Source organism: Aptenodytes forsteri, unplaced genomic scaffold (genome assembly GCF_000699145.1).
Source record: "Aptenodytes forsteri isolate BGI_AS27 unplaced genomic scaffold, ASM69914v1 Scaffold217, whole genome shotgun sequence".
In the NCBI taxonomy this organism is placed as follows: Eukaryota; Metazoa; Chordata; class Aves; order Sphenisciformes; family Spheniscidae; genus Aptenodytes; species Aptenodytes forsteri.
Genome location: NW_008796222.1, coordinates 404,065 through 418,187, shown reverse-complemented (window position 1 = coordinate 418,187; position 14,123 = coordinate 404,065). Strand labels below are relative to the sequence as shown.

Genomic DNA, 14,123 nt, shown 5'->3' with positions numbered 1-14,123 from the left:
GCCAATTCCCAGAAAGTGTGTTCTGACCAACGTAATGTTTAGAAACATGTAGGGGACTCTAATGTTTCTCAATTAAAGTTGAGTCTGTCTGCTGTATGGGGCGTTTGGGACTATTCTCTTAACAGTTTTACACAGTGTGAAGAACCTGCAGCAGAAAGGTAAGATACGGAGATGTTTTTTCATAAAGCTAAATAGGCCTGTGAATAAAATGAACTCCAAGGTGTCTTTTTCAAAAAAATTACTTCAGAAGGATATCTGCAGAGTATTTTACTAGGTACAGTCAACCTATACATAAATAGGTTCTGCTACCAAGGACCTTTTAGACGTGGAAGTCAAGTCTTGGACTTCATTTGTCATCAGCAAAATTCCATTTGTGCTGAATGGTTTAGGAAACTTATCTGTTAGGAAAATGTCTAAAGACTTGTATGCAATAATGTAGGCTTTTTAAGAAATGCCCATATAGATATATATAAACTCACAGGCATTAGAATATTTGATTATTTTTTGTTTTCATATGCAACACTTACCAAAAAGCTACATGCTCATAGTTTGACTAAAGCATCATTAATGTCCATTTTAGGGTCTCACCCCACTCTAGTTTATATAAGAGTATGTCCACTGACAGCAAGAGAATGACAGAGCTATTAAACTAGTTAAGCTAGAGAATGAGGCCTCACTGAAATAAGAGCATTGCAATCTTGCTATGTCTAGGGACAGACAAGCAGGGCTGAGGGGAAAGGAGACCTTTCTTTTCCGTCTTCTTTGTATTTGCAATCTTGCTATGTCTAGGGACAGACAAGCAGGGCTGAGGGGAAAGGAGACCTTTCTTTTCCGTCTTCTTTGTATTCATAGAATCATTAAGGTTGAAAGAGACCTCTAAGATCATTAAGTCCAACCGTCAACCCAACACCACCATGCCCACTAAACCATGTCCCTAAGCGCCTCATCACACGTCTTTTTAAATACCTCCAGGGATGGTGACTCAACCACTTCCCTGGGCAGCCTGTTCCAATCTAAACCTCCCCTGGCGCAACTTGAGGCCATTTCCTCTTGTCCTATCGCTAGTTACTTGGGAGAAGAGACCGACACCCACCTCGCTACAACCTCCTTTCAGGTAGTTGTAGAGAGCAATGAGGTCTCCCCTCAGCCTCCTTTTCTCCAGGCTAAAATACATGAGCCTTTCTCTTCCAAAGCTGAACAAGAAATGTCCATTTAACCTTGTGATAAGGACAGGGGCAGGAAACTTCAGATTAGTTGAATCGAGCAGAGGAGGGATTTAAAACTGAGTCTACATCTCAGACAGACAGCCCTACAACTAAGCACTGGAATATGACATAGGCCACAATTCCAACTCCACTTAACAAATTAATGAGCTCGGGATAAAATGCAGGGAAAATCAGGGATCAGGACTCAGGGCTTCTTCACCAAAGCGTTCCCGTTCTGTAACCTCATCCTTTTTTGCAGAGCTCTAACATGAGCGGTACAAAATGACCCTATTCCAGTACTCCCCTAGCAAGTCGATACAACCAATTTGAACCCTGGCAAGGTGATCACACTCACACCATCTGCCACAACCTGGATGGATTTCCCATGAGGAAAATATGCAAAAGACAGAAGACAAAAGCATCCCTTCCACTCCATCCCCCTCTGTTTCTCAGCAAAGGGGCACACAGCTGCCGGGCTTCATGCTGCGGCTGCAGGTGGGTGACAGCTGTTGTTGGAGCCCCCCAATGGGTTCCTCACCTCCAGGGATTGGGGGGGAGTCCGAGTTTCACTCTGCACATCTCTGAATTGGCAGCTGAATGCAGGAAGAAACCAGGCATTTAGCTGTTCAGCCCATGGTGTTGTGAGTGAACTTAGGTTTCAGCAGCTGGGGAACTAAGAGAAAAAAATGGAAGCGCTGATTGTAAGTACTTCAGAGGCTAGCTCATACTGGAGAGGAGGCTGTCAGAATTGTTCTCCTGGATTTAAGCATTTAATCCTGCAATGTGAATCTCGTCTGTATCCTCTTTTTTTTTCTTTTTTTTTTTTTCTATTATTTTAACTATAGAAACTCACAAAATTACTAGATACAAGTAAAGTAACACTACATTAGATTTTTATTTTTAGTTGTCAGAAAATCTTTACCTGAAATACAGTTGAATCCACGTAAATCAATACATGTTAAGGGAATACACCTATTAAAAGACAAAAGGTAAATTACAAGTATAACTCAACTTTATAAAAGGAATAAAATCACTGAAAGGATTTTAGTTTAAGTCAATAATCATGATGATGATTATAGCCATATCAAACTCTTCTGAGCTAATAATTCTTAATGGAAAAAAAAAAGTTAAAATATACTTTCTGTGAACAAAGGTTAAGCACTCAGCCAATTTTAAATGTGTTCTTGATGGCTGGAAATCAATGTATACCTTTGGGCAGATATTGTGTATAAACATACATAAAAGCAATGACTAACACAATATTATAACTTGAAAGTGCCCAGTAGGTGTGTCTTATCTACAATGTTATCCTACTGCAAAATCACAGGCACAATTTGTTGACTAGGCATCGACTGTTGAGCCGTAGAATTGCTCAACAGAGAGGTGTTAAACAGGGTTCAAACCCTGAAGGCTTTGAACAAAAAAATTGCCACTGAAGTTAGTGCAAAAACATGCCGAGGGGGTGGTTCTCCGTGTCTCCAACCTCTGTGTACACACATAAAGAAACTAAACCTACTTCACTGGCTCCAAATAACACTTGGCTCAATGACATTTTTCATTCCCTGCTTTCAAAGCTTTTTATAGTATTACTCTCCTTTTCAGCTGTACACACAGACAGCTTCCTGAGTGGGAAAAATTCTGAAGGACGAGAAAGGTAAATTTTCTCTTAGGAACTACTCAAGGCAGGAGAACTGGATAGACACTGGGAGATCATAGGGCTTCTCTGCTTCTCAGATGCAGTCTGGACCTGCAGTTCTCTCTGACATGAATGAGAGCTTAGAGGAGTTGTCCCAAGTTACTCCAACTATATAGTTCCAATGAGAACCATCATAGGGAGGTAGAAAAACAGACATTTTCTTCTTTTCTCTCCTACTACTTACTATTCCTGCAGTGAATAGAAATGAAAATTTCCCTTCTTGTCTTCAGAGCTTCTTGTCCCATTCATTAAGAGATGATGCTGCAGGAGCCCACAGATGGCTAGTGGACCTGCTAAGATGAAGTAGGTTGTACTGGTGGGACAAATGGTTTCAGAACTGGAGTGGGGGCTGGTAGGGAAGAAACAAATAAGGTGTCTGATCTGTGAAGAAATTCCTGTTTGACTTTAAAAGTAGGACTTTTGTGTGGGGAAAATGGAGGCTTGAAAGCAGTTGTGCTGTTTCTGAAGTGGAGGAAATGCTAGCAGCGCTTTAACAGCTCTCACTTGACTAACTCATGAGCATGGGTCATTGGTTTTGCTGCCCCCCCTCCTTACTTCACCGAGAATTGAGAATTCTATCATTTCATGGTCGCTAAGCCCAAGACGGCCTCCGACCACCACATCTCCCACCAGTTCTTCTCTGTTAGTAAACAGTAGGTCGAGCGAGGCACCTCCCCTGGTAGGCTCACTTACCAGCTGTGTCAGGCAGTTGTCTTCCACACACTCCAGGAACCTCCTAGACTGCTTCCTCTCTGCCGTGTTGTATTTCCAGCAGATGTCCTACCTTTCTAATTATAATTTGTGCTCCTTCTGTCACTGTTGCAATGCATTCAACATTGTACCTGTGATTGATTCAGCTTATCTAACTCTAGTTTTCTAGAGATTTGGTACCCTGGTCTAAGTTGCTCCCTGTGGACTGCCTTGCTAGTCAGTGAAAACAGAGAAAAGCACCTTCATAGAACGAGCCATTTCACTTCGCAGTTTTAGAAGTTGTTAGGTCAGTAGTCTATAAGATATTTTGTGGCTTAGGAACATAAAATTAAAGTATCTGGGTTGGGAAAAGTTAATTGTTGATAGACTGTTGTCTGAAAGAATAGAGCACTACTTGGCATCTGCCTTCTAACCTGCGGTTTGTAAAACACAGTCCTCAACAGAGGACTTTCAGCAATAGGTACTGCTAGGTTTAAAAGGACCCGGCATAAAATCTGATGTGCTGTATTGCAAATGTTAATCTTTTCTTATTTCCCCTCCTGCCTCCACAAAGTTATATTGCTTTCATATAGCTAAAAGTAAGAAGAAAATACTGTTTCCAGAATTAGGTGGTGCGATTTTTTTATTAATCTCCAGTGTATTTTGGTACGCATTTGCAATCTTACAGATTTAGTTCAAAGGAGAAGTAGAACCAGTGGAATTGTATTTCTGAATTTTTCATGATCGTTTCTTCAGTTCTTGTCTGCCAATGCACACCACAGGATACAAGACTGATTATAATGTGCTCTCTTTTTGTTACTAGGTCAGTACTTCCAATTCTGAGCTTGTCTGCGTCACTGGGAGTATCAGATAATTTACTTGGAACGAAGCCTCTGACATGCTCGGAGTTAGTTTACTCAGCAAAAAAGCATCTGTGCAGAAAAGCTTATTGATTACTCTGAGAATGCAGCTTAACTGTACTGAAGGGTCTATGTGGGTCAGAGCACATATTCCGAATCAGTAAATTAAGATGATTCTGTGTTTGAATGTGTATGCTATACCTGAAATGAGTGACTTCTAAAAGGATTCAGTGCTATTAAGAATATGCATTCACTGTCTAGATTTTTTCATCTTTCTTTCTCTCTCTCCCAAAACCTTCTTCCTTTAAAGAAATTTTTAAAAAGTAAAATTATGGAAGCATATGGAAACAGATTCAATCAGTTTTGTCTAATTTGAAATATCAATAAATCATTTTGAAGTGCATCTTTTAAATGTACCTAATATCTATATGTGTGGAAGAGCAGCATTTCTATGTCCTGATTCTCTTCTATGCTTTAGACAGCAGATTTTGCTACCAAGTCAGTGTCTGCTGCGAGAATGCTTATTTGATGTAAATTTACAGAAAATGTATCAAACAGGTATTCAACAAATCATTGCATTCTACTTCTAAACAGCTTGCGCTGACCCGCCCAGGGGATGTTATCTGCAAGGGGGAGACACATTGAAGGATTGCTCTGGAGCATGTTTTGCTCACATTAGGATTAAACTGCACTTAGGAAGCTGTGTAGAAGCGGGCATCTTTGTAATTTGTTTTGTGCTACAGTTATTATGTTTCTTAACCTTTCAGTGGATGGGACTTTAAGATGTGGAAATAAGAGAGAAGGGAATTATTTGTAGGGGATTCTAGCCTCTCTTTTTTAATACTTATCACTATTCCTGTTCTATTTTTTGTTTCTAGCTACAAGAAAACACATGAGACCCTGAGCCATGCAGGACAAAAAGCAACAGCAGCTATCAGCAATGTAGGAACTGCTATCAGCAAGAAGTTCGGAGATATGAGGTATAGGGATCCGCTGCTTCTCTGGTCTTATTTTGAGGGCAAAAAGTATAAGTCACCTGTCAGCTCTTCTTTTCCTTCTACATTAGTGTTTTAAAGGCTCAAGTACTTTGTAGTCAGAGTATTTTATAGCATTCATGGTTTCAACCAAAAAGAAGGGATAACGATGAATGAAGATATAATTCTTATTTGAATCCTGTTTTAAAAAAAAAAAACTGCAATTTGAAATCCTTTTGGAATCACTTTACAAGCTCAAGGAAACGTACAAGTAAAGTGGAACAAAAAATTGCTGTTAGATCTTTATTAACCCAATTTTATTCATACATGGATTCTGGAGACCAACATCATCTGAAGAAAACAAGCCTGCCTTGGAGCTGCTTGTGGAAAGAGAAATAAAAAAAATATTTCAGGCTATTTTTTATCAGCTTTTTCAAGATGTGCAAAGGCAAAGTTTTGTTCTGCAGTTGTATGTGTAAAAAACATATGATGAAAGTAACAGGAGCTGAGGTCAGGAGAACTGTCACTTAACTGCAACTTAAATGTCAGGCTTTATATGTTCATGTATGTTTAAAAGTGTTGGTCTTAAAGTTCCTCAGAATGAGAGCATAAATGAAGAAATTGTACACTGTAAACCAGCACTTCAGTTTTCAGCTTGGCAGCAGGATTACAGAACTTTTTCTCAGGTGTTTTAGGGGGTTGATTTTTTCTGATGAAATAAATGGACAAGGGTAACTCTATATTGTTTGAGCTGCAGAATTAGGGTCTCATTTATTAGAGATATTGGTATGTACTCACTTTGTTGGTCATTTTGTAATGTTATGAGGTAACCATATCCTAAGATCTGTGTGAATTGATTTTACAGTATTTTAAATATATATGGGTTTTTTTGCTGCAAATGCTGAAGCATAGTTCTTGGCAGCTAAATCTTATTTTTTTCACTTTTTACTTTGAATCTTAAGAAATCTTTAGAGTCCCTCATTTATACCTACCTTTTACATACAGCTTAATAAACCCTCTACAGAAGTACTACTGTTTTTCTAGGTGAAACTAAAAAAGGAAAATCTTTATCACTGTATGATCTGCTTTACAATGTCTTTTTCCACATTGCATATAAAATGGAAATCTTGTGTTTGACTTGCAACCAGGCTATGAACATAAACTAAGAATTGTTTGACTTGATACAGTTAAAAATCCATAGGTAGTATATGCCTAGAAAAGGATATAAGAATAAGGAGGCATGCAGTTACATTTTCCTAGTACATTTTTTTAGCATTCAGCAATCTGAGAGCTGAAAACTTTCTAAAACAGAGGTTTGAGCTTTCATTTAAAAGTCTTTGAAGGGTTTTTCTTCATGAATTTATCTTTTTTTTTAAATTTATTTTAACTTTTATGAGCTTTTGACATCCATTACACCTCATGCCTCCCCAGATGAACACATAGTTAGTTATGTGGTAGAGAAGCGTGCGGTTTATTTGTTTGTTCTTTCATTCCCTATTCTGAGTCTCCCTTGTCTTTCCTTTGATGCCTTCTGGCTCTTCTATTATGAGAAACAGTGAGTGTAGTCCTTCTGCCGTCCTTCATGTCACTTATGATTTCCTGTGGTTTTATCGTATTTCACTTCAGTTCCCTCTTTTGCAGGCTGAGGCTCCAGCTGCATGAGTTGCTTTCACAAGCCTTTTTCCTACCTTGGTTTATTCTTACTGCCTTCCCTGCATGCATAGTTATATTCTGTATTTTTGAGAAATGCATGAGATGCGTGTGCTGCATGTGGCACCAACATATCCTCTGTTTCATTTTCTGTTCTTTCCTAACACTTCCTCCTGTAACAAAGACAAGCCCTGCTCAGTGTTATTTTTGAGAAATGCATGAGATGCGTGTGCTGCATGTGGCACCAACATATCCTCTGTTTCATTTTCTGTTCTTTCCTAACACTTCCTCCTGTAACAAAGACAAGCCCACTGCTCAGTGAACAGGTCCTGTTGCTGCTTCCATGCTTTAGATCCTACAGCAGTGATCAGAGAGTTGGCGTGCAAATACCTTGAACACTGGCTCTTGATCGTGGAGGGAAGGATGACTCTAAGAATTCACTCCTTCTCAGGTCCTGTTGCTTGTGCTTTGCATAGGGTGTGAGATTAACTGCAAAGGCAGAAATGTCTTCACTGTAATAGAGCATGTTTTTCCTTTAATATTTCCCTTAGTTAATCACTGTTACGAAATTCCTTTGTCTTACCTATCAGTATCAACCCCTACCCCCATGGTGATCATGCTTCTGCATAGCGCTGGGGAAGCAGGTGGGTGGTATTTATCCCATTAGCCCTTTAGCCAAGGGGTCAAAGCAGAGGCTAAGTCCATAAGCATTTTGATTAATCGAGAAGCTTGTTTGTAGTAGCTTTCTTTGATCAAAATGATTACCTTGAGCCTGGTTGGGAATTTTTCAGGAAAAAATATGAACTACCAGCACTGCCATTTTTTGTGGATGCTTACTGTTTTCAGTTAAGTTCTCAGGAGAAAAACTCTCCTGAGAAAAAAAAAACTCTCCTGAGAGTTTATCAAGAACCTTGATAATGAAGAAGCAAGCAGTATAGCCAGTATCCTATAGTTACATAAAGCATGGCATCTGCTGAACATCCTAAATCTGGAGTAATGGTCAGTATGCTTCCCTCAGCAGCAAAGCTGGCCTAAGATCTTGGCTCAGCTCAGACAGGTGCAGCTCTGTGTGGGGTCACACTGTAAACCTTATCACTTAAATGACCTGGTTTTAAAAATCTTCCCCTTTCCCACTCCAATGCCAGCCATGTTTGGGGGAGTACACTGTAAAGGGGCATGCATTCTTTGCTTCATTGTTTGCTTGCTTTTTTGCTAATCCAAATCATTTTATTTCAGTGATCTAGTATATGGATAATCACCGCCCCCTCCCATAATGCTGATTTAGACACCCATCAGACTCTGGCTTAATTCTCTTGGTTAGGCATTAAGGCTGATAGTCACCAATGGCATCCAAATGCAAATCCCCGTTCTGCTTTCATTCAGAGCAGACACTTGAAACTAATTTCTAAAATCCAGATGATCATCATAATTCCCAGTACGTTCAGCAGTCTGGTGTGTTTGGCCTTTACCCCCTGCCTGTGGTGATGGTGATTTTGAAAGGGCTTTTAGTCAGCCTGACTCTAAATATTGAAGCCTGCTTTCTTTGTGAAACAAAACTCTGCTTTCCAGGTTGCCTGCTATGTCAACTGTACAGAGCACCACATGAAACACGTATATTTCTGTTCTGAAAATGCAGGGTCTTAATTAATAACCTGAAAGATATTTCATCTTGTATTATCTCTAAAAATATTTACTAAAATATCATCTATCAGCAACAGGCCAGATAGACTCCCCTGGATGTGCTATTTTGCTGTGTTAGAATTCCAGAAGATGAAATCTACAAGAAAGAAAGAAAAATGACAAAATTCCATGTGTCCCAAAGAACAGAGAAGCCACCCTTTTGGGACAAAGTGCTTTTCATGCAGCTGCTGTGCTTCTCTTTCATCCCCACCCCAGCTTCCCAGTGTCACAACTCTCTGATTCATTTTGTGCATGAATAATCATTAGCATTTTACATCTTCTAAATTTTTGATTAATTATTAGTGCTTGTAGGGTCTCTTTACCGTTGTAAATGCATTCTGTTTAATATTATCGTGTTACTAGAAATAACAGAAATGTGTATAAAACCAGTGTACACATACTTTTACTTTGGGAAACAAACCAGGCACAAGTAATATATTAAGATAATAGATTCTTCATGAATCTTGTGATTAATGATATGCCATCAGGATTTTTTGTTGCCCCTCCACCCCCAACTCATATTATCTCCTTTAACATTTTCTGACATGTAGAAGGAAGGCAAACGGGAAGAGGGGAGTCCCAGGTCACTCATAGGGCAGTAGCATGGGCTCAGATCTCTCAGAAGTAGAGGTTAGACTGACATTTCAACATGGCTCTTGCCATGTAGAGCACAGATGTGATGCAGAGTTGAGGGTATTTATCACTTGCTCCTTTGCATACTGGTAAAGTTGGGATCTTTTCATGCAATACTGCTTGACTGCTGTGCAGCTGTCTGTGTGGTTCTAAGAGTTTCAGCCCTGCTGTTGGCCTTTTTAGAAATAAGTTGTGATACCAAGTGGGAGGCTTTCTGATTTTTTTGTTTGTTTAAAAAAAAAAATAAAAAAGGAAACTACGTACACTACACTACTACATGCATGCTACCACATACATTACAACTACACAAGTAAATGCATTTAAAGATTAAGCTAACAAAGGCATGCATGCAAATTAGGATGTCAGCAGTTATACTGCTTATACATCCTTCATTCAACTCTCATACATTTTCTTTAATTACGTGATCGCACAGACCCCTTTCAAATTCAGTGCCTGGGATGAGCTAGCTCTAAAGATGAATAAAGGTAATATAATGCCTCATTCCAGCCAGGAGTTGGAAGGCCCATGTGGAAAGAGACAGAAAACTGCAGGGAGGGAGAGCTTGGGGGCGTGACTATGGCAGTTGAATGTGCCCCTCAGAGATGACGGGAATCAGCACGGAAAGCACATGAGGTCCCAGAGGGGTGGAAGAGGCAAAGTTCATCCCTCTGGAAAGGGGCAAGGGAAGTCCTGGGAAATACAAAGCAGATACTGGGGGAATGCATTAACCTGTTATTTTCTGAGCATCTAGAAGATAGCATGATGGCAAATAAGTAAAAGCATTTGTCAAGAACAATTATCCTGAACTGACAGCACCTGTCACAGAGGACGGAGGGGAGGTAGGAGATGTGATAGAGCTTGACTTTGATAAGGCTGTCCATACTGTTTTCGCTCCTGTAAGTGAACTAGAGAAAAACAGTTTAGGTGTGACTGCTTTAGCAGGAAGAGGGCATAGGGAGTTGAAAATGATTTTCAAAGAATAGGTCTCAGTAGCTCACCATGATGCAGGATTTTGCAGGCATCTGTCCTGAGTCTGTTACTCTTCAGCATTTTCATTACAGGTTTAGATGATGGCATCATGTGTACACTTAAAATCCCCAGATGACTGCACTGGGAGGGAATGCAAGCACTTTAGACAGCAGGATTAGAATTCAAATTTATTTTAAATGATAAAATAAAATTCAGTGTAGGAAAGTGTAAGGTGCTTTATTGACAGATGGCAAAAAAATCAAAAGGAGAGATGGGGAGCACTGCTCAGCCAGCTGGGCAGTGGCTTTGCAGATAAGGGCCTTGCAAGTGCTAGGCTATTGGCTCACAAATGCAGCAGGAGTTAATGCTGTCATGCTGTCATTGCTAATGCATACTTAATTCCAGCAAGTGTTACAGGAGTGTTGTCTATAAGATTTGGGAGAGAATTGCTCTGCTCAGGTCTAATGAGGACTCAGCTGGAGTATTCGGGCCAGTGCAAGGGCACCGCCCTTGGAAGGGTGTGCAGGTGAACTGGAAGGAATGGGGAGAAAAATGTAAAAAAAAAAAAAATCAGCTTCAGAAAATACAACCAGTGTGAGTGTTTGAACGAGTTGGCTTTTAGGCTAGACAAAAGTGGCTGAATAATGAAAGAAGAGGGAGGATGTAGTAAGTTAATGTGGGAGATCAGGAAAAACGTTCAGCTATAAAGCTGAACAGGGGCACAGGTTATTTCTGAAGGCTGTGAAATCTCTCTCATTGGAGGTTTCTAGAAGCAGGTTAGGCCCATATCTGTTGGAGATGGCTCAGGTATAATTAATCTGCTTTAGTGCTGTGGGAGTTGATTTTTGCTGTGCCTTTATTGTTGTGCCTTTGGGGGTTTTTTTTGTTGTTGTGGAGGTGGTGGTGCAGTTTTTGCATAGCCTTTTGCTGTGCATTTCCAGGATTTCTGTGACCTAGGGATGTTCTGGGCACTTAAAACTGTTGCTGAACTGATTGGGAGCTGAATTCCTTGAAATATTGTAGCTGTCACACCCAAAACTACCATTCTTAAACCTCTGTGTCTCTGATATCCCCTATAAAGGAAATAATAATATTGTCTTGCTTCAGAATGTAATTTTGCTGATGGGTGAAGCAGTTGTTTTCTCTCATTTCTACTGATACTCGCCCCTTCATTTGTCCTGGTTTTTAGAGCTCTCGGGTAACACACATTTCTCTGTCATATGGCTGTACAAGTATCTGTATTAATATGGAGAAAGGGGTGGCTGTTACTGGGAACCAGCAGGTAGTAAAAGGAGGCTATGTATGGCAACAGTATTACTTAAGCTGGTCTAAGCAGAAATGTGTTGTGAAGATAAGTCCATGAATGTTTGAGAAGCACCAATATACAAGATGATGAGCCCTGTAAATAACCCTGAAGAAATCAATGCTTTTCTTCAGAGCAAGGTATGAATATTGTGCGGTAAATAATGCATCACACCACACATTGAAAAAGGATGTGAAAAATAAGAATTGAAGAGATGTTCATTAAGTGTGCACCATCTGTCTGGCTCACTGCATGAGGCAGGTGTTCCCTTGAAGTGGTCTGTAATTAAAGACTACATCAATAACACACAGATGAAGGAGAGGCTGTCTGCCTCATCATTTCTCAACTTTGGAACCTTAATGACATCCTTTGAATATTGTATATCAGTGTGCCTCTCCCAGTTCTGCTGCCTTAATTAAGTTTCTCGTGAGCTGGAAAACAGTGTCAAAGTGTTTCGAGTATTGCTTTCAACAAGGAAGAAGTATTTTGGAAAATGTCATTTTAGGAATTAAAAGCCCCTTATTTTTTCCATACCCTTCTCAACTCAGAGATGATTAAGAAATCCAGAGGGGAACAAAAAGACATTTGCTGCTGATATACATATACAATTCCATTTCACCTATACTTTAATGAGATTAAGGTAGGATTTTGGGAGGGAAACCAGTTAGCATTGTTTAAATCTGATGTAATGAAGAGAACTCAAAGTTTAGCAGACAAAACTTCCGTTCTTCATTGCATACAGAATAGGTGACTGCGTAGTGAAGGAGTGTGTGAAAATCTTTGCTTTGAAGGAGTCTCAACTGATCCACGTTCTAGTGTGAATTCCAGCATCAAGATTTGAATGCAAATTATTTTATTTTTCCTCCTTGGGCAGTTTGACATGCTACAGATATATATGTATATTTTTGTTACATTTTTGTAATACTTTTAACTCTTGCTTTTCTTTCCTTGTGCATCCACCACAGATCGCATTCAATTGGGTAAGACACATTGCTCTCCTTGAATACTGCCTCTGTATTTGACAGGATTTGTTTGATGTAATGTAATGCAGTAACCTCTTTCCTTTCAGCATCATTATATATGATAAAAACATATGCTACTTACATTGTAAGTAAGTAATGCCTCATTTTTACAGCATGGTGAGTATAATGAGGAAAGGACTGGACTAAGTGGCTAGAGCGTGTTTGCCTTGCTCTTGAGTAGATTAGTCTCAAATTCAAATAATGTACACATTCAAAAGATGTTGCTCTTGGGAAAACCTATTTATACATAATCCCATTCTCTCAACCATCTTTTTCTGTCAGAGGTTGGAATATAAACAGCAAGTGCTCTGTAACAATTCTATTCAGTGAGCAGAGTTTTATAAAGATTGTATAAAGAATTTAATTACCTCCTCTTCAATAAAGCACAAGAATATTAGTCATGAAGTGTTCATGGTGACTCTCTAAAAGTCTTGAGTCCTGGGGAAATTTCCAATAGTAGGCCAAGTTCTTAACATGATTAAAAGGGTTCTTTACATTTAGAGCTTGAATTTATTGATGCTGTAAAGCACTTCAATATATGATGAATTATAAAACAATTTTATGTGTGCTGAAAGATTCAATAAGCGGTCTGGCTTTACGTCAGGTCACCCAGCAGAGGGGCTGAACAGCCCCGAATCCCCTACAGTCCCTCTGGCCTTGTAGCATCGCCAGTGCACGGGACAGCTCAATGATTTTTCTCTTCAGCTAAGTAATCCAACATGGACTCTTACTTCACTGAGAAAACTTAAAAATGGGGCATAGATTGACCTTCCTATCTCACTCTGACATGAAACCAAAATGCAATGTTTAGCAGCCTTTGTCAGGAAGGATCTCTGTTCTCTGCCTCTGCACTGATCACCGTCACAGACATGTGTGTCTTGAAAAAAGCTTAATGTTTTAGGCTGCTAGTAAAAGAAGATGTTGTCACTGTTCCCGTAACTGGCATCCTTACCTCTTTAGAGAAATTAAAAGATGAACTCAGTGAAATGTGCACTTAGTATTCAGATTGTCTGTCACATGCCATCTCTCAGCTGTGCGAATTTAATTTAGCACAATGTAATCTTCTTACTTAAACCTTCGTATTTGGAATGTTTTGCTATTAGAATAGGAGCAGCCTATGCTGAAATACATCCAAATTCTTATTTTTGCCTATTTGTCATGTGTTACAAGACTAAAATGGCAAGCATGCTTGCTTAATTTAACTAGGATTGTTAAAGATTCGCTGCACTTGTGAAATGTTTGGGCTAATCTTTCGTAAGTCTTAAAAATGATGTGAAAAGTTGAACATGAAACATTTGCATTGTCTGCTCCCAGTTCTTGTCTATCTGGGCTTAGCAGAAGCCTTAAAATATACACAACAGCAAACAGTTCGTATAAAATCTCTCTGTCCCTGCTTGCCAACAAATAGCTCTTTCCTCCCCCCCCCCCCCCCCCCCCTCCC

General features: G+C 39.6%; 1 protein-coding gene across 3 annotated transcripts in view; it reads left to right on the top strand.

Moving 5' to 3' along the window:
- TPD52L1 (tumor protein D52-like 1) overlaps window positions 1-14,123 on the top strand; it is a 44,895-nt gene that overhangs the window by 21,433 nt on the left and 9,339 nt on the right. The window contains exons 3-4 of one of the 3 annotated variants that reach the window (XM_019474610.1): window positions 5,330-5,431; window positions 12,626-12,981. The exons of 1 other annotated variant lie outside the window; for it this stretch is intronic. In XM_019474610.1, the coding sequence (XP_019330155.1) occupies window positions 5,330-5,431; window positions 12,626-12,644 (121 nt within the window). In that variant the 3' untranslated portion in view covers window positions 12,645-12,981. Of the gene's footprint in view, window positions 1-5,329; window positions 5,432-12,625; window positions 12,982-14,123 lie in introns of those variants that run through there. One more of the 3 variants, XM_009289112.1, reaches the window with a different exon arrangement.